This window comes from Primulina huaijiensis, chromosome 10, assembly GCF_012295235.1.
Source record: "Primulina huaijiensis isolate GDHJ02 chromosome 10, ASM1229523v2, whole genome shotgun sequence".
Taxonomy (NCBI): Eukaryota; Viridiplantae; Streptophyta; class Magnoliopsida; order Lamiales; family Gesneriaceae; genus Primulina; species Primulina huaijiensis.
The window spans coordinates 19,686,732-19,711,315 of record NC_133315.1 but is presented as its reverse complement, the minus strand read 5'-3'; the positions used below and the strand labels follow the sequence as shown (position 1 = coordinate 19,711,315).

The 24,584-nt window shown below is 34.5% G+C and overlaps 3 protein-coding genes across 4 annotated transcripts; all 3 read right to left on the bottom strand.

Moving 5' to 3' along the window:
• Nucleotides 1–1,663: 1,663 nt before the first annotated feature.
• On the bottom strand, nucleotides 1,664–5,454 carry LOC140985757 (cell division control protein 48 homolog C-like). The gene is made up of 10 exons (XM_073453671.1): nucleotides 5,365–5,454; nucleotides 3,662–3,748; nucleotides 3,299–3,448; nucleotides 3,063–3,179; nucleotides 2,870–2,974; nucleotides 2,655–2,720; nucleotides 2,481–2,545; nucleotides 2,173–2,368; nucleotides 2,032–2,076; nucleotides 1,664–1,997 (listed from the first exon to the last, which is right to left on the bottom strand). The coding sequence occupies exons 3-10, from the start codon at nucleotides 3,434–3,436 to the stop codon at nucleotides 1,893–1,895; spliced, it is 837 nt and encodes a 278-aa protein (XP_073309772.1). The 5' UTR covers nucleotides 3,437–3,448; nucleotides 3,662–3,748; nucleotides 5,365–5,454; the 3' UTR covers nucleotides 1,664–1,892.
• A 3,226-nt stretch (nucleotides 5,455–8,680) lies between these two features.
• On the bottom strand, nucleotides 8,681–12,285 carry LOC140986568 (probable protein phosphatase 2C 10). Of its 2 annotated transcripts, none has more exons than XM_073454866.1 (6): nucleotides 11,923–12,285; nucleotides 11,692–11,795; nucleotides 10,269–10,496; nucleotides 9,771–10,047; nucleotides 9,214–9,368; nucleotides 8,681–9,128 (listed from the first exon to the last, which is right to left on the bottom strand). In XM_073454866.1, exons 2-6 carry the CDS (start codon nucleotides 11,719–11,721, stop codon nucleotides 8,994–8,996), a joined length of 825 nt encoding a protein of 274 aa, XP_073310967.1. In that variant the 5' UTR covers nucleotides 11,722–11,795; nucleotides 11,923–12,285; the 3' UTR covers nucleotides 8,681–8,993. The 2 variants fall into 2 exon arrangements, with proteins under 2 accessions (XP_073310967.1, XP_073310968.1); XM_073454867.1 differs by having other exon boundaries at nucleotides 12,008–12,285.
• Nucleotides 12,286–14,197: 1,912 nt separating this feature from the next.
• On the bottom strand, nucleotides 14,198–24,235 carry LOC140985648 (calmodulin-binding transcription activator 2-like). Its single transcript, XM_073453520.1, has 14 exons — nucleotides 24,008–24,235; nucleotides 23,468–23,587; nucleotides 22,561–22,676; nucleotides 22,337–22,425; nucleotides 21,694–21,736; nucleotides 20,745–20,874; nucleotides 20,433–20,540; nucleotides 20,188–20,334; nucleotides 20,034–20,092; nucleotides 18,674–19,192; nucleotides 17,672–18,354; nucleotides 16,692–17,271; nucleotides 15,709–16,032; nucleotides 14,198–14,810 (listed from the first exon to the last, which is right to left on the bottom strand). The coding sequence occupies exons 1-14, from the start codon at nucleotides 24,048–24,050 to the stop codon at nucleotides 14,697–14,699; spliced, it is 3,075 nt and encodes a 1,024-aa protein (XP_073309621.1). The 5' UTR covers nucleotides 24,051–24,235; the 3' UTR covers nucleotides 14,198–14,696.
• Nucleotides 24,236–24,584: the final 349 nt, after the last annotated feature.

Sequence of the window (24,584 nt, the reverse complement as noted above, 5' to 3'; positions counted from 1 at the left end):
CCATATCATATCATATATATAACGGATCTCAACCGAAATATAACTGGATCTCAATAACATATAGGCTCAATATGATATGTTCAGTGGTATTGATGTGTCTAACTAAAATAAAATGTGTGTTAACAAAAGAAATATTTTATTTTATTTTGCACATCAATTACCAACTGATAATATGCGAGTCAGCATATAATATCACATAAATCAACAAATAGCACATAAATCATACACAGGATCATCAGATGTCTCTGTCAGACATCGTGAAAATAACTGATCTCTACGTACCTCGACTAATTTACCAGTAACTTAAATCCTCAAGAAAGTCCTGGAAATGCCAACTCAGACAAATCACCTGAATATTAATTTAAATGGTCTTATTATCATATAAAAATTCCACAACCATTTAAATTCAATAACAATCTAATTTCAACTATTTAGGCATTTTAAATTCATAAAATTCCAATATTCGCCTAGTTCACCAGATTATACCTCCAACTCGTACAATTCCGGAACCTACAATAATAACCCAATAATTAATTAGTAATGATACAATATTTGAGTCGAAATTAAATTAAATTCACATAGACAACAATTCGCACCGATACAGCTTGTACGTCCAAGAACAGTGGCTAAACTCGAGCCTAAACCAAAGTTAACCGGCAACATGCGGCAAACTCGCCGGAGAAGATGATCGGAAATCACGCACAAAATCAGAGCCGACGTGTCGTTCTCGAAAATTTGCAAAAGTGGTATCAAAAGAAAGCTTATGAGATAAGGAACAAAACCCCTCAATCAATTTCCGAACTCCGGCGATGTACGGTGACGATTCAGCGGAGAAAGGGGCGGCGGGTTTCCGATGGGTTTTCGGGAATCTCGATTTTTCCTATCAAACGTGGTATCAACAGAAAGCTTACGTCGAGAGCTTTCCAACCGTATATTTATTTGAATTTTTCGATCACCGGTGCGGTCATAATCGGCGGTCAAAGTGGCGGCGGTGGTTTGAAGATTTGGACGGAAAGTTACGGGAGAAAGGATGAGATTTCGTGTGTGTATTAGGTGTAGTGTGTGTGAGAGAGTGTGTTTATATTAATATATATTAATATAATATATATATATAATATTATATGTGTGTTTATGTTTTCTTCGTTTCGAGGTTCGAAATTTGACCCGATCTATTTTATTTCAATTCTCGTGTGCTATAAATTTTAAATACGTATTTTAATATCGTCGATAAACTGATATTTTCTAATACATATTTCAACACACGATTTAATTATTTGACTTAATTATTTTAAATTCCTCAATTTAAAATAATTAATCTTAATTATCGCCTAATTAAATCGGATCATTACATCTTTTATTGTAGTAATCTATTTGGTTGTCTTACGAATTAAATTAACTCTCATGTATAAATATCTTAAAAAATTGAGGTTACCAAATTCATAAATATGTCGATTAAATTCTAAAATAAAAAAAACTTATATCTTTTGAGATCGTTTCTATATTAACAGGTTTTCAAGTGTCTTTAATTAAACCAAGATTTTAAGTGCGATTACAGATTATTTAAGGAATCATATTGCAGTTGATTTAGCAAATAATAATAATAGTTTTAAAACAAATGGACATCGGCATATGAAATGTTACTATATTTAAAAAAATCTTTTGGATATGAATTTGTCTAGCGGACTTTGTGTTGGTTAGGAGAAGATGTATTATTTACATCAAGAACAATTATTGAGAATCAGTCTGCAAGTTTTTTCCCCGTTGATTTAGACGATTTGATAATGTCATAGCTTCAGCCTAATTGTTCACTCATGCAACTGCCTTTCCTTTCCCAAACTCTCGCACAACTCTAATTACTGCACCACAAAATTAATAAAAATAAGGCATATTATTTACAAGGTAATCACATATGTGTAGCAAGTATGCACCTTTTCCCAAACAGATGGCGTGATCTTCTCTAAGGCTTTCTTGAAATGCTCCTCTTTTATGGTCTTGTCAGCATAACTTCCTTTTTTTTTTTATCTGCAATGGCAAACAAAACACCTCTTCCATGGCAAACATGGCAGCTTCATCGATCTGTTATTGCTAGAAGCGCTTATTAATTTCAACTAAAAACATTATAATTATGGGCTACATATGAAGGAAAAAATAGTCAGAAAAATATGTGCATACCAGACCAACCAAATCCGCTCCACTAAAACCTTCACATCTTTGTCCAAGAGCCATAAGATCGACCCCGACATCTATCTTTTTCCTAGGACCAATGGCTGTGAGGATCAATCCTCGTTCCTCTGGAGAAGGGAGAGGAACGTGCAAAATTTTATTAAATCCTTTACGTGTAAGAAGAGCTGGATCCAAAAGATCAGGTCTGCAACATATCGAAAGAAAAATAAAGTAAGCCAATGGACCTAACACAAAAATATATTTTAGCTAGTCGTCTACAAAAATGCCCCAAGGCTTGTTGAAGCAATAATATCTACCTATTTGTGGTACCGATGACATAAACACCCCGTGCTGCTTCTAACTTTTCAAGCTCCAATAGTAGCTGAAATAAGAGAGAGACTTTATTTTAAGCACATAACAAACCTTAGACATACGGATAGAGATTACACCCATTGGAAAAAGACCAGTTTGCAAAAGCGGCGTTCACTAACCTGACTGAAAAGTTGCTCCATGACATATCCACCTTTTTCACCAGACTTTATGCAGAATACATCCACCTAGTAACATCAAACCAACTATTTAACCCATGCATAGATTTTCCCAAAATTTGGGCACGACTAATGTGGAACACACAAAGAAAATGCACAAGATACAGAAAATCTACACTTGAAACATCGTTAAGAAGAAAACGAGGGGAAAAACGTACGTGATCAAAGAAGAGTATGCATGGAGTATGTGCTCTTGCCTCGTCGAACATTTTCCTCAACGCTGATTTGAGATCCTTGTCAACTTCACATAGCATTCCAAGGCCCTAACATATACAAAATGAAAGAAAAAGATCACTCCAACAACCAACAAATTATGTGCTAGGTTCATCATTTGCTACTGGAGAAGATTACCTGAAAAGGAATGAAATTTGCTCCGACTTTGTTTGCAACAGCCTTCGCAATCAGCGTCTTGCCACAGCCTGGAGGGCCATACAGCAAAATTCTAGTCCATTGATCATTCCAGAAGTCCTGCAAATAACATATCTATCTTAAAAATCAAACTACTCAAACTCATATGACAAGTTTGAAGATTTTAGGCCTACTGAACTTCGATTGCAAAGTTTACTTGTTTAAATGAAATTCATCACCTGATTATCTTTAAGGGCCTTTATTGGGTAAACTATATATTTTTCGAGCTCTTTTTTTAGCGATAGAAGCCCTCCAACTTCTTCCCACTTGACAATTGTCTGCACAGAAAATCGTCCTCTAGCCAAAGGACATGACATTGCAGCTGCTTTCTGCAAGCACTCCAATAGAAAGATTATCATCACAAAGAAAAAAAAAAGGCAAGTACATGAGAATTAATGAATTGGACATAAATCAGGACTCGTCAATTTCTTCCCGAGAGTACTCCGATTTTGTGAACTGTGAAGACACACACAAATTTGTGTTCTGAAGTAGGAGTGGATAAGAAGTTTCAGACAAATAAAATTCACTAAAGAAAAACTCACCAAGATAGAATCAAATGCCGGAAGAAAATCAACTTGATGAGTCACGAGCAAATCTGTCTTTGTTGATAGGGCTTCAATTACATATTCCTGCCAAGATTCAACAGAGTTTTTATCATACAACGCGTAAAACTAAATTCTACTTGCAACGGGAACATACTAATGTTAAACAAACTCAGGGCAGTGTGTGCATCAACAGCACTAAATGGATCATCCAAGAGATATATATCAGCGTCCTTATAAAGAGCACGAGCAAGCTGAATCCGTTGTTTTTGGCCACCACTAAGGTTTATTCCTCTTTCTCCTGTCTCAGTGAGTTCACCATAAAGTAGCAGCTCGAGATACTTAAGTAGTGAACACCTATCTATTGTATCTTGATATTTGTTGTTATCGAAGTTAGACCCGAAGAGAATGTTTTCTCGAATGCTTCCTGATTGAATCCAAGCCGATTGAGAGACATAAGCAATTGTCCCATGTAAAGTTACCTAAAATATGTTAGACAGATTACATTTTTATAGTATATCTTTAAGATTTGTAAAAGGTGAATCACTTGTGTACTTCCATGCTAATAAGCTCAATCATTGCCACACAGTGAGACCTCATAACTGATTTTCCTCGCCTGTCCCACACCCCATTGTTGTAAACTGTGGAAGCTCTCACATTTGAAGATTTCAATGATTTCTTGAAAACTATAGTGAATAAGATCATGACGAAGAGCAGGATATTGAAACAAAGACTTAACACACTATCGGTGCAAGATGAAGAGCGTGTTCGAAAAATCAAATCAGCACCGCAAGGGATCTTGTTGCTGTCTGAACAGTTGGATTCCCCACAAAACATGGTCCATAGATTCTCCATCTCTACCCTCACAACTTTTTAGGCCTTCGCAAGTCTGAATTGGATTCCCCACAAAACACAGTCATGTATATTTTGCTTAGAATATTCAAGTTTGGAGCATTGCTTATCATAGATGTAAAAATGCATTTGAATGGAAAACCTGTCATCATGCAAGATCTGAACTAATGAAAGGTACACTTTGAACAACACAACAAGTAGGGGGGAAATGGATCAAGAATCGCAATAATGCAAGCAAGAAATGGAAATATTTTGTGTAACACCTATACATACAGGAAACAAGATCAACACCTTCCAAAAACCATTCTGAGACAACCAGGGAAACAATCTAAGAAATATTATAGTAAAAAAATAGTTCTTTTACTGTAAAAACAGAACTCAATCAATGCTAAAAAGAGCCAAGACATCTTGCTCCTCTCAGTCAAATAGAGCAACTCTTCTTTTCCTCTTTCACACGGATGAAAACATTCAAGAACCCGAGAACTTGTTCATCTTTGATATTCAAGATTTTTCCATCCACAAGCTTGTTGAATTCGAGGTAAAAAAAACCATTATAGGAATAATGCCATACGTGTAATGTCTCGGGGTTATATGATCAAAGATGCTGATTAACACGCACTATAAAGTTCTAAAGTAAGTAACAACAGTGGGTATCCAAAATCAACATGTGTGTGTGGCGTAAAACAAAGAGATGTATCACTATATCTCGCAAGATCTAAACTAATGAAAGGTACACTTTGAACCAAGAATCGAAGGCAATCTCACCGGAATCGAAGAACTACTCGTGCGCACAGACAACTTTTCTCGATTCAGTACAGAAAAGAGGTGCAGGGGCTTGGGGAAGAACTTACCTTCTTCTCCGGTGGTCTAGGCGGCGCTCGGCGGAAGCTGTCGTGGTGAGGGAGAGAGCAACAGGAGCAGTTGGTTGCGGTTTTCTTCTTTCAAGTACGGGGCGGGAATGAATAGGGGATGAGGAAAAAGGTAGCGTTTGGAAGTGTTTATTTTCAATAAATGGTAGTGCACACTGGACAGTATTTTACTTTTTTTATCTTTTATTTAAAATTTAATTTTTTTGATCAGGTCGATGTTTGATGTTTGGGTTGAGTCTCGACTCAATTTTTTATTATAACATAAAACAATTTTAATTTTTTACAATTATTTTTTTTTTTGCAGATTTATTTTCTCACGAAACTTGGAAGGTATATCAATTATATATTACATTTGATATTATTTTTGATAATGTTATAACATTGTGATTTTTATGAATATTTTTAACAACTTACTTAAATTATAATATATATCTCATATTAAAATATTTACATATAAGATATCAGAGTTTTGATATGCTGCACACCTACCGTGCACACTTATGTGAGCACCAATGAGGTGTCACTCACCTATTGGATGTGATGAAATATAGAAAAATTGCGCATCCAATAGGTGAGTGACACCTCATTGGTGCTTACATAAGTGTGCACGGTAGGTGTGCAACATATCAAAACTATAAGATATCAATTATATATTACAACACTATCAATTTTTATTTTAAACTCAATCAGTATATTTTAATTATGAATTTTTATTTAATTATCTCATATTAAAATATTTAATATAAATATAAGTTATTTGTGAAAACATGTTTAACAATTAAACTCAACATTTACTCAAATTATTCATTCGAACTAAACTCGACCCAAACCCCAAATCTCAAACCACAAAATCAACCAACTCGACTCACTCCACCCAAAATGTACCCAAACTCCACTCACTCCACCCAAACTCAACCCAAAAGCACAAAATTCCACCCAAACCACCTGCTCGACCCACTCGATCCTGCTCGACCCATTTTATCATACTTACTTATAGTTTCAGTATTTGGGATAAAAACAATTATTTGGTATTTTATATTGATTTTGAGTTGAATTTATGTGATCCATTTAAGCAGTTTTGATTAAAATATTACAGTTTCAGTACACCACAATAAAAACAATTCATTGGGTCGAGGATAGGATCGTGTAGGTAGAACCCAAAGACCCAAAGACTCAACCCATCGACCTGAGTCGAGCTCCACCCAACTTGGGGTTTTGGGTCGAGCTCGACCCACGTTCAGTACACGAATAACATGGAAGCTCGACCCATTGAAATATATTAAACATTCATTCGAGTGAAAATGTTGGAGTGAAATTTGTTATGCATTTTTTAGGTTCCACTACTGTTACGAAATTTGTTATGAATTTTAGATACATTAAAACATTCGGTCAATATTCAACTTACATGGCTCGACTAAATGATACATTTTTAAAATAAGTTTCCACTATTGTTATGAATTTTTTAACAACTTACTTAAATTATAATATGTAACTCGTATTAAAATGTTTACATAATTATAATTTTTTTTATATAATTCATATATTTTCTAATTATATTTAAATAGATCATCATAAATATCAATTATATATTATTTCAAAAGCTCAAAATCCACAACTCTATTCACTCGACCCAAACCCTAAACCCTAAACCCAACCCCAAACTTCACTCACTCGACCCAACCTTCTCAACTCGATACCAAAACTCGACCCACTTTTATATTATTCTATCAATTTGTTAAAAGTTAAAAGTTCATATAATATGTATTATTTATAAAATCTATACAAATTAAGAAGAGTGGGTCGAGTTATACAAATTATGAAATTTATACAAATTATATGTATCATTTATGAAATCATTTACCCACAATAAGAAGAGTAAAAATAAAAAAAAAGAAGAGTGAGTCGAACTTTCTTATTGTGGGTAAATGATTTCATAAATGATACACCACTCTTCTTTTTTTTTTTTTAAAAAAAAAAATAAAATAAAATTTAGAAGAGTGGAGAGCTCGACCCACTCTTCTTGTTTTTTATTTTTATTTTTATTTTTATTTTTATTTTTATTTATTTATTATTTTTCTTTTCAAAATTCGACTCAGCACCTTGATCCACTTGGGTCGAGTTCTTCGTACTTGGGTCGAGAGTCTGAAGAGTGGGTCGAGCTTGACCCAAACAAAGAGCTCGACCCAGGTGAATCATTGATTATCTTCAATGACATCCTCCGTGAAATCAAGGCTAAAAATAATTCTTAAGTCAACAAAATTCTCCTAATTTCATTAAATTATTATAATTATAATAATAAACAAACTTTACTGTATGATTGAATTTAAGTATACAAACTTTAAAAGTTCTCAAAACAATATTATTATTCATAAAATATAAATGATAAGGATGAAGTTTGGCGTTTTGATTTGTTTTGATTTTCTAAAATATTACATACACAATGAAGAGCTCGACCCATAGTTTCTAAAATATTACATACACAATGAAGAGCTATGGGTCGAGTTCTTCACACGTCACACCTGGGTCGAGCTCGACCCAATTTTTTAAGACTCGTTACGTGTTTCGTCGATCCGTTCCGTTTCAACTAATTAATGAGTTTATCTAACTAACATATTCAACTCCATTTTCTCGATTTAAAAAAGTCAAAATCTTTTTTATTTAATTAAATTTTAAATGGATCATATATTTTTTTATTGACCCATGAATTGGGGATGGGTTTTTTTCTTCTTTTTTTTTTCTTTTAATTAAGCTTTTTTTTAGTGAAAAAAAATGATTTTAACGATTTTTCAAAACCCTTGTCGTAGCTACTAAAAAAAATCAATCATAGACAACGATTTAAAAAAAAATGTTGTAAAAAAATCATTGACACGTAAAATATAACGGTTTTTTAAAAATTGTTATCGTAGCCACCAAAAAATCCACTTATAAACAATAGTTTTGAAAAACTATTGTCTTTGACCCATAAAAAAACAATTTTTTAAAAACAGATGTCTTTGATAAAAAAAGACGCACAAAGACAACGATTTTTATTAAAATTGTTGTTAAAAGACAAAAGACAACAATTTTTCGTAAAATCTTTTTTTTTTTAGCGTGGTTGAATGTAGATTTTGTTTTAGTGCTTATTCAATATTATATCATATAGATACAAGTTACATTCATTTTTGGGAGCTCGAACTCAAACTACTACACTAGATTTATCGGGTGCAAACAGTGAAGCTAAGCTTTCGGTATAGCGTTCATTTCTTATACTGAAAGATATGCATACCATCTTTTTAAAGATCATGAAAATAAAACAAAATAAGATAAAAATGTGCTTGAAATTAATCATTGAAAATACACTCAACTTTCAAATTCTTCATGCAAATTAAAGACGAATGATGTTGAAATCTGCACATAAGAAATAAAACATGAAAAGTAAAACAGCATGACAACACCTATAATTACTTAACATTACAGAAGCCGATATCGATCTTTCTGTCCAATCGCCAAATAGATACAATCCGATCGATCATTTTTTGAGTTCGATGGTTTCTGTGACATTGCAAACATATGTAGTCTATCATTTTCCATTCGCAACACCAACAACATACAAAAAGCTTCTGTTTCAACGTCTAGAACCGGACAACGATGCAGGAGATATCATCTTTACTGTCTCGATTTAGAGCTTCCACAGCCAATTGTTTGGCCGCCTTCTGTGGATCTTTTATCTTCTTTGCAATATCCACGGCTTCTTGATTCGACATCACCTGGAAATGGGGTGGATATGTTTTGAGAATCAATAAACAAAATTTGCAAAGAGGATAGTAGACTCAAGGGTGGGGGGGCGGAGACCTTCCATAAGCCATCGCTGGCAAGAATGAGGAGCTCAGTTTCGTTATCAACATCAGTATTGGTGACATCAGGGTCGGATCGTAGGTGAGACTTTAAGTTCTTATCTCCAAATGCACGAGAAACGGCTAACTGCCCGTTTACTCTTGCAACATCTCCTGTTAGATATGTCTATCAACTTAGCTATACTCTCGATATGGAGTGTAAAGAAATGAACAACACACTCAAAGAAAACCTGTAAATTCTGAAAAGGAGGAGATTGCACTGAAATGCAATATATATTTTCTTCACAAGAAATTCAGATTTCAGGGAAACCGGAGCATAGTTCTACATGTACTCAAAATTTGTACATGTATGATTTCTTCGGCTATATAGAAATAAAACATTTAGGTCGGGAAATAAAAATTTTGGTAAAAATTAGCCAAAAAAAATTTATTCAAAGCAAGATTCAGTTTCCAAGATCCTCCATCCACTCTGTGCTACGATGGCCCATAGATAATCAACAAAAAAAGAGTTGGTACACTACTGTTCTTTTTCAAGTCATAGGTAGCCAGTAGTACCAGGCATGTTGGAGACAAATCCGCCTCTGTTCTCGATGTCGTCTCTCTCCGCGTTTGGCTCGTGATCAATAGTCATCTGTATAGCTTGTCCCCTCCTGGAAAGCACTGCTCTTGAATCTCCAACATTGGCCACCCAAAGCCGTCTGCAGTCGATAAGAATCGCATTTACCGCAGTGGATCCACCTCTACCCAGCTCAGGATTGTGTGAGAGAATCGCCTGATCCGTTCTCTCGTATGCTTTTGCTATAGACCTGCCAGTATCTGCCCAAAACTCCTCCTGTAACCATGCAACACGTGGACATAAAACCCTTAGATGGATTTTATACAAATTGAATAAGTTAGTAGCAACAAAAACCAACTATTTAAGATATTGGTGTATATTCAACAGTAAGAGACCAAATGCAAGTTCTGTCGTCTTTTTTAAAATCAAGGACAACAAAAACATATAATTATGGATGTAAAAGCCAAAGATTCGACTTCTTTGACAAAGCAGCTAACCTCCTTCAAGATGTTTGAAAACAAATGCTTCTGTAAGTATGCTGGCACGCTATCTCCAAGATGGCCATCATAAATAGAGAATAGCCCTAGCTCACGGCGTTGAAACTGCACAAATTTAGCCACATGGAAATCCTCCATAGGATGATTTGCCTTCCCTTTTACTAAACTGACTCCATACTTGACAGGCCCAAGATTGCTTCTTCCCTTGCCAGAGCCAAATGAAGAACTCTGCGGAAGAAAAGAAGAATTTTTAACTAAAGTCTAAAAACGAGCCCAAACAATACAATGTCTAGAAAATAAGTAGAGAGATTTTTAAGTTAGTTAAACTCTTGTCACCGTCTACCTCAAGTTCCAAACTTCCTCCGCTACCACATAAATTTTCTGTAAAAAACTCAAGTTTTAATTTGTTGTTCTGAGTAACCACATCCGCGTCCCGACTAAACTTTTGTGGTCAATATACAGGGAAGAAAATGAGGTGCAAATTTACTATAGATTAAAGTCAAAATTCAGAGAAAACTACTGGTGCGATACTTGAAGATTCCCTCACAAATTAACATTTAATGAAATATTGTAAGCAAACTTGAATCAAGCATCAGATCTCAAAATGAAATCAACAGATGTTTCATCCAATTTGTGGCCTATATGATTACAAGTCCACAATTTTGTAGCTTTATGATATACATGAACTCAAAAAGCAAATCCGTTGAATCCTTAATCATGTCAACATGACCAACGCACCCCATATTTATTAAACGCCATAATAAGGCGTGCAGGCGTGCACGTAACCTAAAGCTGCAGTAAGGCTCAGTCGTTGTGATTAGATACAAGCCAAAGCTCAAACCTGCAATAAAGCAAATGCTTTGGATGTAAAGTATGAGCCTTGGCTGCTTTACAGGCTCAAAGTGCACACAGGCGCGCCTTAAAAAGGTAGGGAAGGAAAGCTCGATCTGAATGGGAAGGGAATAGTAACTCAACCTGGCTTATAGGCTAGTGATTAATTATTTAAGTATTCATTCAATAACTCGCAAATTGCATACCGAATGATACATGAGACGAAATTTTCTTAAAATATTTAAATTCTGTTATTTTGTTCCTTGTATAGCTTAGCTTCGATAAATTTAGCGTCTCGCCTTACAAGTTGCTCTATGCTACACAATATTTATGTGCTTTTAAGTCTCTTAATAACTATGAGGCAAGTGTAGGCACTTAATCCATCAAGACTCAGATCATGCGTACACCAGCAAGGACAGTCAATCCTCGAACATTAAGATTCCCAGACATAAAGTTACCTCCCTAAATTAATTATCTGATTCACCTTAACTTCGAATTGTTAAAATCGACAAATATGCAAGTAGACATCAATTCCAAGATTATCAATCCTTTAAAAAGCTTAAAACACGGACAGAAGATAAAGAGACCTAACCTTTGAGGTGAAACAGCAAAAATTATCCATGAATCAGTGAACACCTCACCCTTCTCTCCAAATCAAACATGTACCATCTAGTTACAGGAGCAAAAATCCACACCCTGCAAACATGAATGAAGAAATCTAAATCATCAACAATCACAGACCAAAAACAACAACAAATTCAAGATTTAGATAAATCAAAGACAAAATCTGTACAAGGGCATTCCAGAAAAAGATTCAACATACCGATCCACTTCTCTCCAAGCCAAGAAGTCAAAAGGATCGAAGTATGTGGAAACTATTTTAAATGAATTACAGAATTACTTTAAACCTGATCCTCCAAGAAAATTTTCTGAGCATATCAACACGAATCTATATACAAAAAACTACACGGGGACTGAAAATTCAAGAAAAACAATAAATGGTAGGAATAGTGGATATGCGAGGAAAATGGGTCATAGATTAGCTGGTGTGGAGGCAAGAATGGCTGCCGAAAGACCAAAGCTTTGGGCTTTGGGCTCCCCCCCGCGTTGACTTTGTTATCTCAACTGTTTCCTTTATTATTTTCTTGTAAGCAAAATGTTACGAGACATTGTTTTGTTTCTTGAATTTAATTTTTACGGAGGCTTTGGGATTAAAAAAGCTCCGCTGAAGTACTTTTTTCAACATGGAACCTTGCTTTCAATCCTGTTTTACAAGCATTATCAAATTTTGTATCAACCCTTTTTGAAAGAAAAAAAATTATTAATATTCCTTGGTTTAGCTGGAGAATTTTTCAATCCCAATGGAAGTACCTTTTGCTTTCTTGGTGCCCATCCTACTTTTCTCTTTATAATAATATATATATACATACATATATATATATATGTATGTATATATATTATTATAAAGAGAAAAGTAGGATGGGCACCAAGAAAGCAAAAGGTACTTCCATTGGGATTGATATATATATATTGTTTGTATAAAATTGTATAATAATGATCAAAGCATTGGCAAAGTTACGTGTGAAAGAACTTTAAATTTTGACTTTTGGAAGAAGTACGATGAATCGAAAGTTGGGAAAATATTGATAGAGAAACAAAATATCGTATGCGTTTATAGTGCTTTTAGTCAAGTTAACAAAGTTGTAGAGTTTTTGTTCGTATTTTAGAAAATAAACATAAAAAAGTCTATTTTTCTCGTTTTTTTTAATAATATATAGTATTATTAGTCAATGAATATGTATTACAAGTACTGAATCAAATTATGGTATTATTTGTAAGAGTTTATTTTAAGTGTTTCTTAACTTATACATACAATTTCCAAACATTTCATTCAATAAAAGTTTAAATACACTTAAAATAAGTTCTTGTAGACACTATCTATTTCTGCAAATACACATCAAAAATATTATTTTATTATTCATTATAATTATCATAAACATATATTTGATTTCGTTAGCTTCAATTTGGATTTGTTTTATGGTTTCACTTTATTCTAAACGCCGTTAATGAACTGGCTTTCCGTCATAGAACCAATTAAAAGGGTTTTAATATAATATATAACAAGATGAAAAAAGTAAAAACCTAAAAGCCATAGGTTTCATTTCATATTGTATTAGGTTGTGTTTAGTTCATTTAATAGGATTGGATAATTTTAATAATCCACATGAATTTGTATGTCTTCGCATATAATGTTTGAAATTTTAGTATTGTAGAACCTCAATTAAATTTCTCAAGGTTATAGAAAATATGTTATTTAGTAGAATTCTCATTTAGAGTATTTTCTTCAATTGTTTTACTTTCCACATTTTGTTAATCTCCAAATTTCTTCGCATTAATGTGTCGTTATCCTTAATATTTTCAACGTTGTCCCTCCGACGAAAATCCCGATATGTCCATTGTCAAAAAAACAAAACAAAATAGATGCAAAGCAAATATAATAAAGAATCTTTTTCAAGTGGATCTACATAGAAGTCAAATTAGTTTTTTCCCCATTAATGTCATAATCATGAGTGCAGATGGAAAGTTGGCATGCATCATCACGAACAATTTAAAAAAAAAAAAAAAAAAAAAGNAGAATCTCTGGAAATAATTATAAATTTGCAATTAAAAATTCATAAAGCATAATAATATGTGAATTGGACTATAATTTGGGAAATAAAATTATTTAAAATAGCACTTGGATTTCATAAAGTCGATACTTGTTCCAATTTGCAAGAACCCAAGTCATTAATTTATTTATTTACTTGATAATCCTTTTTTCAATTCTATTTTAAAGGAGAAAATAATATTTTTATTTAATTTATTTCTAATTTAATTAGTACTAAATTTTTTTCGAACATAAATTTATATTTTCTTTATAATGTTGCGTGTCAAGTGCTAGTATCATCACCAGAGGTAGTCGATGAGCTATATCGCATTTGATCATCGAGTTATTAGATCATTTCATTTCACCAATTACATATAATTCAAAACAAGAAAATTGTCGAAGCAAAAAAAAAACTTCAGACTAATTGATACAAAACTCTATCTAATAAAAAAAAAAATCAAACTTTATCTATACTAGAATTTCAATGCAAAACAAATATTTCCTCTACTTTACAGAATACAGAATAAATCAAGGACGCAAACAAACTAAAGGGAAATGCTAGCAGAAATATCACTCAAATACATATGCACAAAAATATCACCACACAATCAATAAAAAAAAAAAAGTAGGTCCAAATCTCTTGTTCCAAATGATTTTTCATCTCCCTTCATGTATAAAGATAAGTGATACACATCCTCAAAAACAGAGGTATCATTTATCTATGTACATGAGATATGAGATGAAATACAGTGAAACAAAGAAATATGGAGGGCTACAAGTTAGCCGTTGTAAGAAATATGGAGGGCTACAAGTTAGCCGTTGTGCCCCTCCCTATACATATATACAAAGGGAATGAAAAACAGTAGTGGATGGGTGGACATATGCAACGGAGGTAATCTAGGTGCTCGTTCATGGTGGACATATGCAATGGAGGTAATCTAGGTGCTCGTTCATTCGAAGGCAAGAGACATGAAACTATCATCATCCAACAGAGTCTCCAAGTCGAATAGATCCTCTTCAGGATAAATTGTATTTTCATTGTATGGAATCCTATCTGAAGCATCCTGTAACAAAAATGATCTTCCACGATTGAATATGTAACAAAATGATTCAAAAATTGTGAAAACTAGAGAGAATGGAAGAGCTGAAGGCAAATAAAATGAAAGGTTCCAAGAAGCATCAACAAGCACCTCCTTATATCACTTCTAGGTATTTTGTTGCATAATTTGGTTTCATTTTATGTTCCTTGACATGCGCAAACTTAAAGTAATGATACAAAATTTTAAGCACACGTCATGCATGCATATGCATAGACATAACACGAAATGACATTTGAAACAAAAGATCGGAAGCGCTTCCTTAACAATCACTTCATCCCCTTCATACTTCAGGCCAAGCTACTCCGGGAATACTCTAAATTCTAATCACAAGTGAATGACACATGGCATGACTTCAAATATTTCTTTCAAGGAGACAGAGAACAGGTTCATGCAGCAAAGAAATCCATGGGATAAAGAAAAGCCATCATGAGAAAAGCTGCTTGCAGGTATTCAGACTTTATTCTTCAGTACTGGATTTCCGATCATTATTTATTCATAATACATCCTCAAACACCATCTTAATAATTCTTATTACTTTACACGCTATCCAATCATGAACAAAGTGGAATTCATCCCAAAGCCTAAAGATGCTAGATATGAAAAGGTTGGGAAACCTGTCTAATTAACTTGTGAATAGAAAGAGTTTTCAAGCGCTCAACTAATTGTGGCTAGTGTTTTCATCCCAAGTGACCACAAACCAAGCATCCAATGGATTCTATAAACAACTTTTTTTGCATTGCACAATCTACCACAAATTTCTAATGCAAATGTTTAAAATATAAAAGAGTCGAGAAAACAAAAGGGTGCAAACAGATATGGAACATAGTTGGGTGTTAATTGGTTTAATAAAAAAAATTGATACCTTATTTTCACGAAAAACTTCAGCTGAAGTCAGCAACCTACGGTACTGAGCTCGTGCTTCAGGATAGTGAACCATGGACTTCACCCTGGCAAGTGCTCTCTGCATCCTTTCTTCAGCTTGCTTTCTTCCTTCCTTCAGGAAGTCATAATTGTCCTCATGAAGCAAGCTGACTAGTGTATTCTGCTCTTTCAACATTGCATCAGATCGGAATCCACGCAGTCCCTTCCCTTTGCGTCTCCATCGTAAAATCACCTTCTCCATGATTCCCACTGACCATATAATAGGTTTATACTTTTTCCTCACTTGATGCCCTCTTACATGAGCCTATGCCACCGAGGAGAGTCAGATTTAGAGTAGTTGATTTCAATTAAACACAATATAAGGCAAATGGTTCATGCTTGACTATTGGATTTATATTAGACTCAGAAAAGCTGGAAAATCACGCACAGTGTTTGGTTTAATTTTGGGATTCTTAAGGGAAGAGTTCAGAGAAAATATTTTGGAATAATGTTTTAAGAAACTAAAATGTGTATTTACTTTTGCATCAGGGAAACTAAAATTTTAACGACGATTTCAAATAATACTATGATTGGTTGGATAAATTCATTTCAAAAATTTTAAATAGTATATTTTGGATTAAAACATAGTATAATAATGAAGTACTTTTGAAATATGATAAAATAATTGAAAGTAATTATTATGTTGGAAGATGTGAAAAGAAGGAAAATTTGGAATTAGGAAAAGAAAATAAAAATTAATCATAAGTATTTTATTTTGGGAGATGAGAAATTGATTCTGAAAAATGAAAACAAACATAAGATGCTTTCTTGCAGTGACTTTTGTTTTTTCAATGTCTCAACATTGAAACCATTTCTCATTACATTGTCATATTTAATAGATGTGGAAAGGAATTCCGAGAAAATATTTGAACATTATTATAGAAGTTGAATAATATTGGTTCTATAAATGAGTACAGAAAGCACCTGTATTTTGACAATTTTCTGCCGCAGAAGCAAAAATTCTTTTCTTATCTTCCAACCACGAAACTTTTTCTGAATACGTGTGGCAGCAGCATTGGCCACACCAGCAGACTGACCTAACCTGCTTGTCTTAGTTGTTACAAGGGAAACAGCCTTTTCATCTGAAGACAACACTTCAGATCCCTGTCTGTTAAGCTGTTTCCTCTGAAATGATTGAATGCGGTAAATTTGATGGATTCGAGCGGCTGCTTGAGTAGCATTACATACAGCAGCAAGTGAATCCTTCAGTGACAGTGCATCTGGTACATCCTTTTCAGAATCAGGAACAGCCACCCGCTCGGAAAGTGTCTGTACTGCTTTCACGGCAGAAACGTTGACACTGCCTTCTTTCTGTCGATCAGTCACACCAAGAGATGATAGGTGTGCAGTCAAGGAAGTCTCAGCAAGGAAACCAGATATCCCCTTGTGTCCACTGGCAGCAGCCAACTCTGCAGGAGGTCTACCCAGTGGATATTCAGAAGAAGGATCTGTCAGCGCTCCAGGAGATGCACCCAAAGAAACCAGGGCTACAACTGTGTCCTCCCTATTAACAGCAGGAACATATTAAAGCAAAACAGAAATTTATTTTTTTAGGAAAATGAGGACTAGGAAATATCATTCTGAGGTAAACCGAGCACATTACCATTTTTACAAACATTTTACTCTCTGACAATCCTCTAATCAGTAAATAATTACACCACTTTTTGAATTTGTCATTTTACAAGCATTCAGACCTCGTATAACTAGAGTTTTGCACAGATTGGGAACTGTAACTGTTTTCTATGGTAGAACCAAATGTTCCCATAAATAAGCAAATGCAACAGCACAAGCCAGCTACAAGAGTCTTACAATTTCACAGAGCACAAACAATCACGATCAACATAAAAGTGACAGCATAAACTACTTGCAAACAAACAAAAGAAAAATAAGTTCAACCACTCTACCTGCCACAGAATGAAGCCCAATGTAGTGCTGTCCATCCATTGACATCACGAAAATCTATGCTCACCCCTGAAACTATAATTGGCTGGAGGGCCCAATTAAAACCAAGAGCAGCTGCTAAATGCAACAAACCTTGACCCATTTCATCAACAAATGTTAGCCCCTTGCCTTCCAGTACTTGTTGGAGAAGCCAACCATCAAATTTCTCTCTAAGCGGCTTTTCAAGGAGCTGTTGCCAAATCATGTTTAGCTGTGAAATGCCATTTATTGATTCCAGCTTGGCATCCATTCGCTTTTCGTTCTCCAGGGAAGAAAAGACAGCCTTAACTACACTCTGATTTTCAAAAACATCCTCCACTGAATTGACCTGGCTTTCAACAGGTCCCACGCAGAGTAACTTCTCAAACCGTTGCTGGAGATGCATTACGGTCGCATCATGTTCGCTGACATCATTATTTTCATCTGACTCAAACCTAAATTCAAATTCTCTTATTTCACTACAAGCCAACCTGTTCGAAGAAGTTACATAGAAAGGAACAAGTCCAGGATTATGTGGAGGAGCATTGCAAGAGAGAAATCCATCTGCTAAAACCACCGCTGGCACCTCCACCTCTCCAAACATAATCGACCACCTGCATTTCGCCAATTCCTGTTTGCTTTTGAGAAAAGTTCCAGCAACCAAAACCTGCTTGGCAGTAAAACAAGAATTTAATATCATAGTGGGTGCTACTGTAAATTTGTGCCTCAAAATGACATTTTTACTGTAAATAATTACAGCTAGTTCAAAAATAGAACTAAATTATATTGAAAACAGAAAAAGAACGATGATGTAGCATCCTTGTCAAATCGAAAACCAAAAAGTTAATCCATAAAAAAAAACCAAAAACTGAACAAGTCTAAAACAATAATTTTTAGTGGATAAAAGCAGGAGATTGGTTCTTGTATGATAAACTTTCAGTCTGCTATTAAGATTGATGTAAGAGAGAAAAACTATCACAAAATACCTCCGTCTCCGAGTCTGAATATGCCCAGTTCGGCAAAAACTCAATAATGCTAAAAAGCTGATCCTGGGAAATAGAAGGGTTTAGTGTTTCTATGTATTCCTGCAATTGACCTGGCATATTGGAGTCATCCTCGCTTCCCATAAGACTCCATGAACTTCCAGTAGTTGACTTCAATTGCAGTTCATCAGCTTCTCCAAGTTCTTTATCAACCCAACGGGAAAAGCTATCAACTTTCTTCAAGCTTTCTTCTGCTTGTAAACCATTCATTATTGGCATTTTCACAGAGAATGAGTAGTTTTGGTTTCCATGGATACTCCCAACATTATCCAAATTTGAGTTTATTGCATTTCCATATTCAGCATCTGAAATCAGCATTTGAAGATTACTCTGCTCAGACTGCTCGTTATGCTCATCAGGATATGTGTAGGAACGCTCCATCTCATTCTTTTGATTTGGTGGAAGAGATTTCTCCTCAAACATAGTACTTCCAGGAACATGAGCCAAATTCAACATCAGATCCTGGTTTACGGTTGTATTGTTCAAATGAAATGAACAAATCTCATAGGAGGGATGAAAAAAAGGTAAAATAAAAAACAATTCATGAACATGATGAGGAAGGCAAATTACATTCGATATGATACACAGTGCAAATAAGGAACAAATGCATGTAGAGGTAAAAAAATATAATCAGTGGGACACATGACAACACTAGGTGTTTACGCTTGCAGTAATGAAACTAAATATATGTTAGCTCATTAGAAAGCTTATTTGCTGTCATTTTCAATACCGACGATACCTAGGAAGAAACTTTACAAAGAAATGAAAAGCTGAAGAGTTGATAACTGCGTGCATGTAATGCATAAGCACAAAAAAATCAATTTTTATAGGGTGTGGTATGTACAACATTGTATTATCACTAAGCGAGCGATGGGATCACGTCACCTAAAGATGCAGGAGAGAGCATGTTCAACTGCCTCTTCTAGCTAAAAGAGGGCCCAAGGTCATGATTGGTCAATTAGGTTAAACGATTGAGGTTGTTTTCATGTTTGAGAAACTATTCACTCAAATGCCATGATGACCAGCCTGAATCTCCAAAGAACAGGAGCAATATAAACCAACATTAAATTGAGAAGAATAAACATTTACGAGTGCATCTATTTTTGTGAGATACGAACAAAATAATTGCAGAATTTGCATTTCAGGAAGGTTCTTCCACACGAGAAATCTATTAATCAGACCAGGGAGACAATTAAAGATGCTTTAGCAAAAGTTTTTCATGGTGTGTCATAAATGCCTACCGATTTACATATTTGAATAGAGGTGGTTTACCAAAGTCCAAATACGTATAGTATATGAATACCTGCCAATTGGCTTGGATAGGCAGAGAACACCCAGATACCTGCTCAACAACATCTTCACCTGTCCAAAACGTGCACTAAATCAAACTACTGCAGTTGGAATTGTTTTCGTACACACTTGATGAATACAGTTAAACTAGTTATACACCACCAAACCTGTGATACCGAGTCCGTAAACCTGTTGCCAAGATGCCAAATCAGGTATTGCTTGAGATCCAGATGTAAAACTGCCTCCACTAAATTCTCCCTCCCTAGTCCCCTGGGAAAGTAACTTGTAATTTGCGGCAGCAAATTGCTGATTTCCTTTTAACAGAATATTTGCTACAAATTTAGCATTTGGCTTGCTGACAATGGATGAGAATGAAAAGCGCATAATATGTATGATATAAACAATCAGATACCTGGATGTTGTAGCAGATCATTAAAGCTTGAGAGACCAGAATGGCTGTCATCTGTCAATGGTGACTCTGCATATGAATGAAATCTGGAACTTGCCTGCTGATTATCCTCTGTAGTAGATTATATATTGCATATGGGTCCATATGAGCAACAAGGAACAATTAGTCGGTGAGCAGTTGTAGATAACACTCTCAATCACAACCAAACAGAACAATTAGTTGATGAGCAGTTGTCAATATCAATCTCAATGAGAATCAAAGAGTGATTATTCAAAACAACTCCCAGGACACAATAGAGTGGGGCAGTATAACTACCAGATTCGGCATCTTCAAATGCTGAGGACATGGTGCTGGAGGGGCTTATTCCACGAAATGACATTCCATTTTCAGAATAGGATGTCTCTGTCTCTATGTTTCTAGCATAGCTGCTAGTTGTCTTATTACCCTGAAGAAGGAAAAGACAGGAGACCCCAAAATTTAAGTAACCACCCAACTTTGCAGCTACAATGTCTTAAGGTTCAACAAATTAAATTCTTCATATCAAGCCATCAAGTTCAAAATGTTAACGGGAGATTATTTACACCTTTAAAATCTAAATCCATGCAATTTACTGATGCTTTCTTTGTAATGGTTAAGGGCTTCAAGAGAAATTTGTAAATTATTTGTTCGATGGTAATGTAATTTCCACATTTTGGATGATAGTAACAAATTCAGAAATCACAATTGATATGACCAAAATTGTGACAAATGTTGGATATAAACGTATTGTGTTTTATTAAGGAGGGATTGATTCCTACAATGTTTGCCCTATTAAATAGGAGTTTCAGTTTCGTTCAGTATATCCTAACCACATAATTTATTTGTTGCGATGTCACTTTGTTCAACATCGCATTAATGTTTTTATTAGTTGTCAAGATGAAGGTAAAAAGGATGTGAAGCAGTGCTGTTCTCTTCATCAGGTCTGCAGTTACAGGAATAATCTCACAAAAGGAAGCTGCACAAAGGTTTTTGAAAGCTTCTTCTCCATTAATTTGTGGCCATAAGTATAGAGCGAATTTGAGCACAGAAGAATGACCAAACATCTAATTTGCCGCATGAAGTGAGGATGTTTGGTAGAAATAACACACATTGAAAATACAAGACTCAAGAGTAGGTGGATTTGAAGTGTTTGCAAATTGATGATCATATAGTATTTGAGGAAAACACAAAATACGGATACATTACTGTTTAAAGACTATAAAATAAGAAGCAAATAGAGCCTAACCTTAACTTCCAGATAATGGACAAAAACTATGTGCATGAGATCCCTGCAACACCATAAAACTTGGTAAGAATCGATGTTTAAAATTTTCACGACATTTGAAATGGCCATCAAAACTAAAATGAAGAAGAGACAAAAATCTCTGCAGAATCACTTTTTACTATAAGAAAAACAAATAAGGTGCCAAGGAACTAATTAAAGTTTCATGGCAACTCGTAAACAGAGCTAGATTCATTTGATCAAAGACTATTTTTTCCTTAGTAAGGGCTATTTTGTTATTACACTTATTCTGAGATTAATAAAGCTTGTGAGAACTCGTGTAGCTTCAAGGGTTCAGTCTATGATAATTTTCAAAAAATAGCAAGGCAATTTTTCAACGATAAAAATTATTAGGAAATATTGCAGGATTTAAAATTAAACACGTCAAGAGGTTGTAATAAATGCCTCATAGTTAAGATTGGAAAAAAAATGTTGCAATTGGTTTTAAATCAAATGTTGGCTGAATAAAAAGTGGGAAAAAAAGAAGATAAACCAAGTACAAAATTTGTGGCACAATCTATGAGAAAAAGGCCAGGAACCCTCTGACATAATCAAATACCACCAGAGTTAAAAATTTAGTTTGAAATATTTAAAATTTAAGACTTACTGTTCAAGCAACCAGTAGCTTCGCCTCTGAAAATTTTCGTTATCTTCTCCATGGGCGTAGTAGCAGTGTAACATATCAACACTTCCAACCTGAAGTTGGGAATATCCAGAAAGATATCAAGTTTTTTCATTTACTTGACCAACCATATATGTGTTTCAAAACAGTCATAAACTTGTCTGGATAGGCCAGGTATGCTAAAACAAAATGGTCATCTATCTCTGTACCTTCAGTTTTTCATGGGCTTCCTTAACAGTTTTCCCGTCTTTCTTCTTTCTCCAGTTGTGACCATCCTTCCGGAAGTACCTTAATACCTTCCGATCAAAAAGAAAAACAGAACCGCCTGACAAGAATCATGCATCAAGGTAAATAAATGTTTGACTATTGATTCTAAAATGAAAATTGAACAAAATACTATATACATTGCACAAAAGAAGAAAAATGATGAAAAGAAAAGCAAACTTATTGGCACAAAATAGAAGCTTGGCTAAAGAATCTATTTTATGTTCTTACTCTTCCATGCAACACGTAAAACAGAGACACAAAGTACAAAAGCAGTAGCACCAGTTGTCAAGTATATTCTTAAAGCACTCAATAATTCAAATCAATTTCACACATCTTAACATTATCTGGAAGCAGTAGTCGAAATCTTACATCAGATAAGAAAAACTATTTTCTGGGGCAAAAGTACACTGCCTAGGAGAGGACTTGTCCATTTTGGTACCTCTCAGTAAATTCTTCATGATAAGCATTGTCAATAATCGTGCACCTCTAATGTAAAGCAAATTAAAGTCTTCAGTAATAATAATTGGGGATCACAGATGGGAATAATTTTTTTTACTGCAGTATAAGAAGAATCTCACGATTGATGATTATTACTGCAGTATAAGAAGACTCTCACAATTGATGTTAGGACTTTCTATCGGTGAACTGTGCCAATAAGATTTCTCATGCCCCTTCAAAATACAAAAGGGCCATTCTTAGCTTTCTTGTTGTTTAAGAAAATAAGTAAAAAAAAAAATTCCGTAATCAATGTGTATCCATATGCTTATAAAGATAGTACTCTGGTATCTTCATTCACATAAACAACAAATGAAAGTAAGTTTTATGAAGATAGATAAAAAAAAGACTTACTAATTGGCTTATTTGGAGGCTGTGGAGAAACTTTAAATTTTTCATAGCATCTCAAGATTTCACAAATCTCAGCAGGTCTCAGCCACCGGTGTCGGGCTTCTGACAATATCTGCTGAACATCTGCATATCAAAGAAAAGAAATCACATGTGCTTCCCAACTACCAATTACCACAAATCCACAATACACCAAAGAAATGTTTGATGGAGCACACCAGTAATGTTGCAACATCTTATAGTACTCTTTTTCAAGCCATACAAGAATCCCACATATATATTACGCTGCTTTTCAGGTGTTAAACAGTCCCGAGCATCAGAACTGGATCTAATTGTTAATGTGCAGTGACAGAATTTCGAAATATTCCAAAAGCTTTAATCGTACAACAAAACCCTTTTTCCTACCATCTAAGATGAATTTAATCACCCGTCGCCACTATTCTCCACTTCAAACTTTCCACTTACACCACTTTTCGACAAACATATAGAAGCTACTCTCCCCAAAAAAAACAAAAAACAAAAAATTCTGGTCTTAGGTAATCTTACCTAACCGGTGCCCTAGACTGTACGGCGATCCGATTTCAGCCATCGATGGGTTGATCGCAATAGTCCAGATGAATCAGGTGAGCTGTATTTATAGTTCCACGCGCAAAAGGTGAGAAGAAAGTGGAAACGCGTGGGGGCGAAGAAGGGAGGAATGAGCAAAAGGCTGTTTCGACTTTGATCAGATTTTGTACGTTCACACTTCTCAGTCCTTGAGCTCGGCCGCTAATCATTGGACCACACGTGGCAACTTAACAAAATATAAATTTTAGAGTTATATATGTCGTGGATTTTCTTAAATAGCTTTGTACCTAATTTATTTTTATTAAAAAAATAATTTTTTTAGTTTAATATAATTAGTTTGCTTTATATTATAAAATATGGTTATAGTGTGATTTTAAAAATTTATGAGGATAAATTTGGTAAATTGTCAAAATTTACTGAATAAAAAAATGCCAAGTCGTTGTTTGTCTATGTTAAACCAAGTATTATTTATATTACTAGTGCATCGATACAAGTGTTGCGTGTTTGTACAATATTTTTCATAATTCATTTGATTTATATTTAAATGAGGAGCAAA

Coding starts and splice junctions, on each gene's coding strand:
- LOC140986568 (XM_073454866.1), bottom strand. CDS start 11,721: ATGGATAATTTTTGCTGTTTCACCTCAAAG. Junction 10,497..11,691: donor TTTGCTGTTTCACCTCAAAG/GTTAGGTCTCTT, acceptor TTTCTTCCGCAG/AGTTCTTCATTTGGCTCTGG. Junction 9,369..9,770: donor ATTTGTCTCCAACATGCCTG/GTACTACTGGCT, acceptor CATATCTAACAG/GAGATGTTGCAAGAGTAAAC.
- LOC140985648 (XM_073453520.1), bottom strand. CDS start 24,050: ATGGCTGAAATCGGATCGCCGTACAGTCTAGGGCACCGGTTAG. Junction 20,093..20,187: donor TTACGGACTCGGTATCACAG/GTTTGGTGGTGT, acceptor CGTTTTGGACAG/GTGAAGATGTTGTTGAGCAG. Junction 16,033..16,691: donor AGAAAATTGTCAAAATACAG/GTGCTTTCTGTA, acceptor TCGGTGGCATAG/GCTCATGTAAGAGGGCATCA.
- LOC140985757 (XM_073453671.1), bottom strand. CDS start 3,436: ATGTCATGTCCTTTGGCTAGAGGACGATTTTCTGTGCAGACAATTGTC. Junction 2,721..2,869: donor GCATACTCTTCTTTGATCAC/GTACGTTTTTCC, acceptor TGATGTTACTAG/GTGGATGTATTCTGCATAAA. Junction 1,998..2,031: donor TGGAAGAGGTGTTTTGTTTG/CCATTGCAGATA, acceptor GGAAGTTATGCT/GACAAGACCATAAAAGAGGA.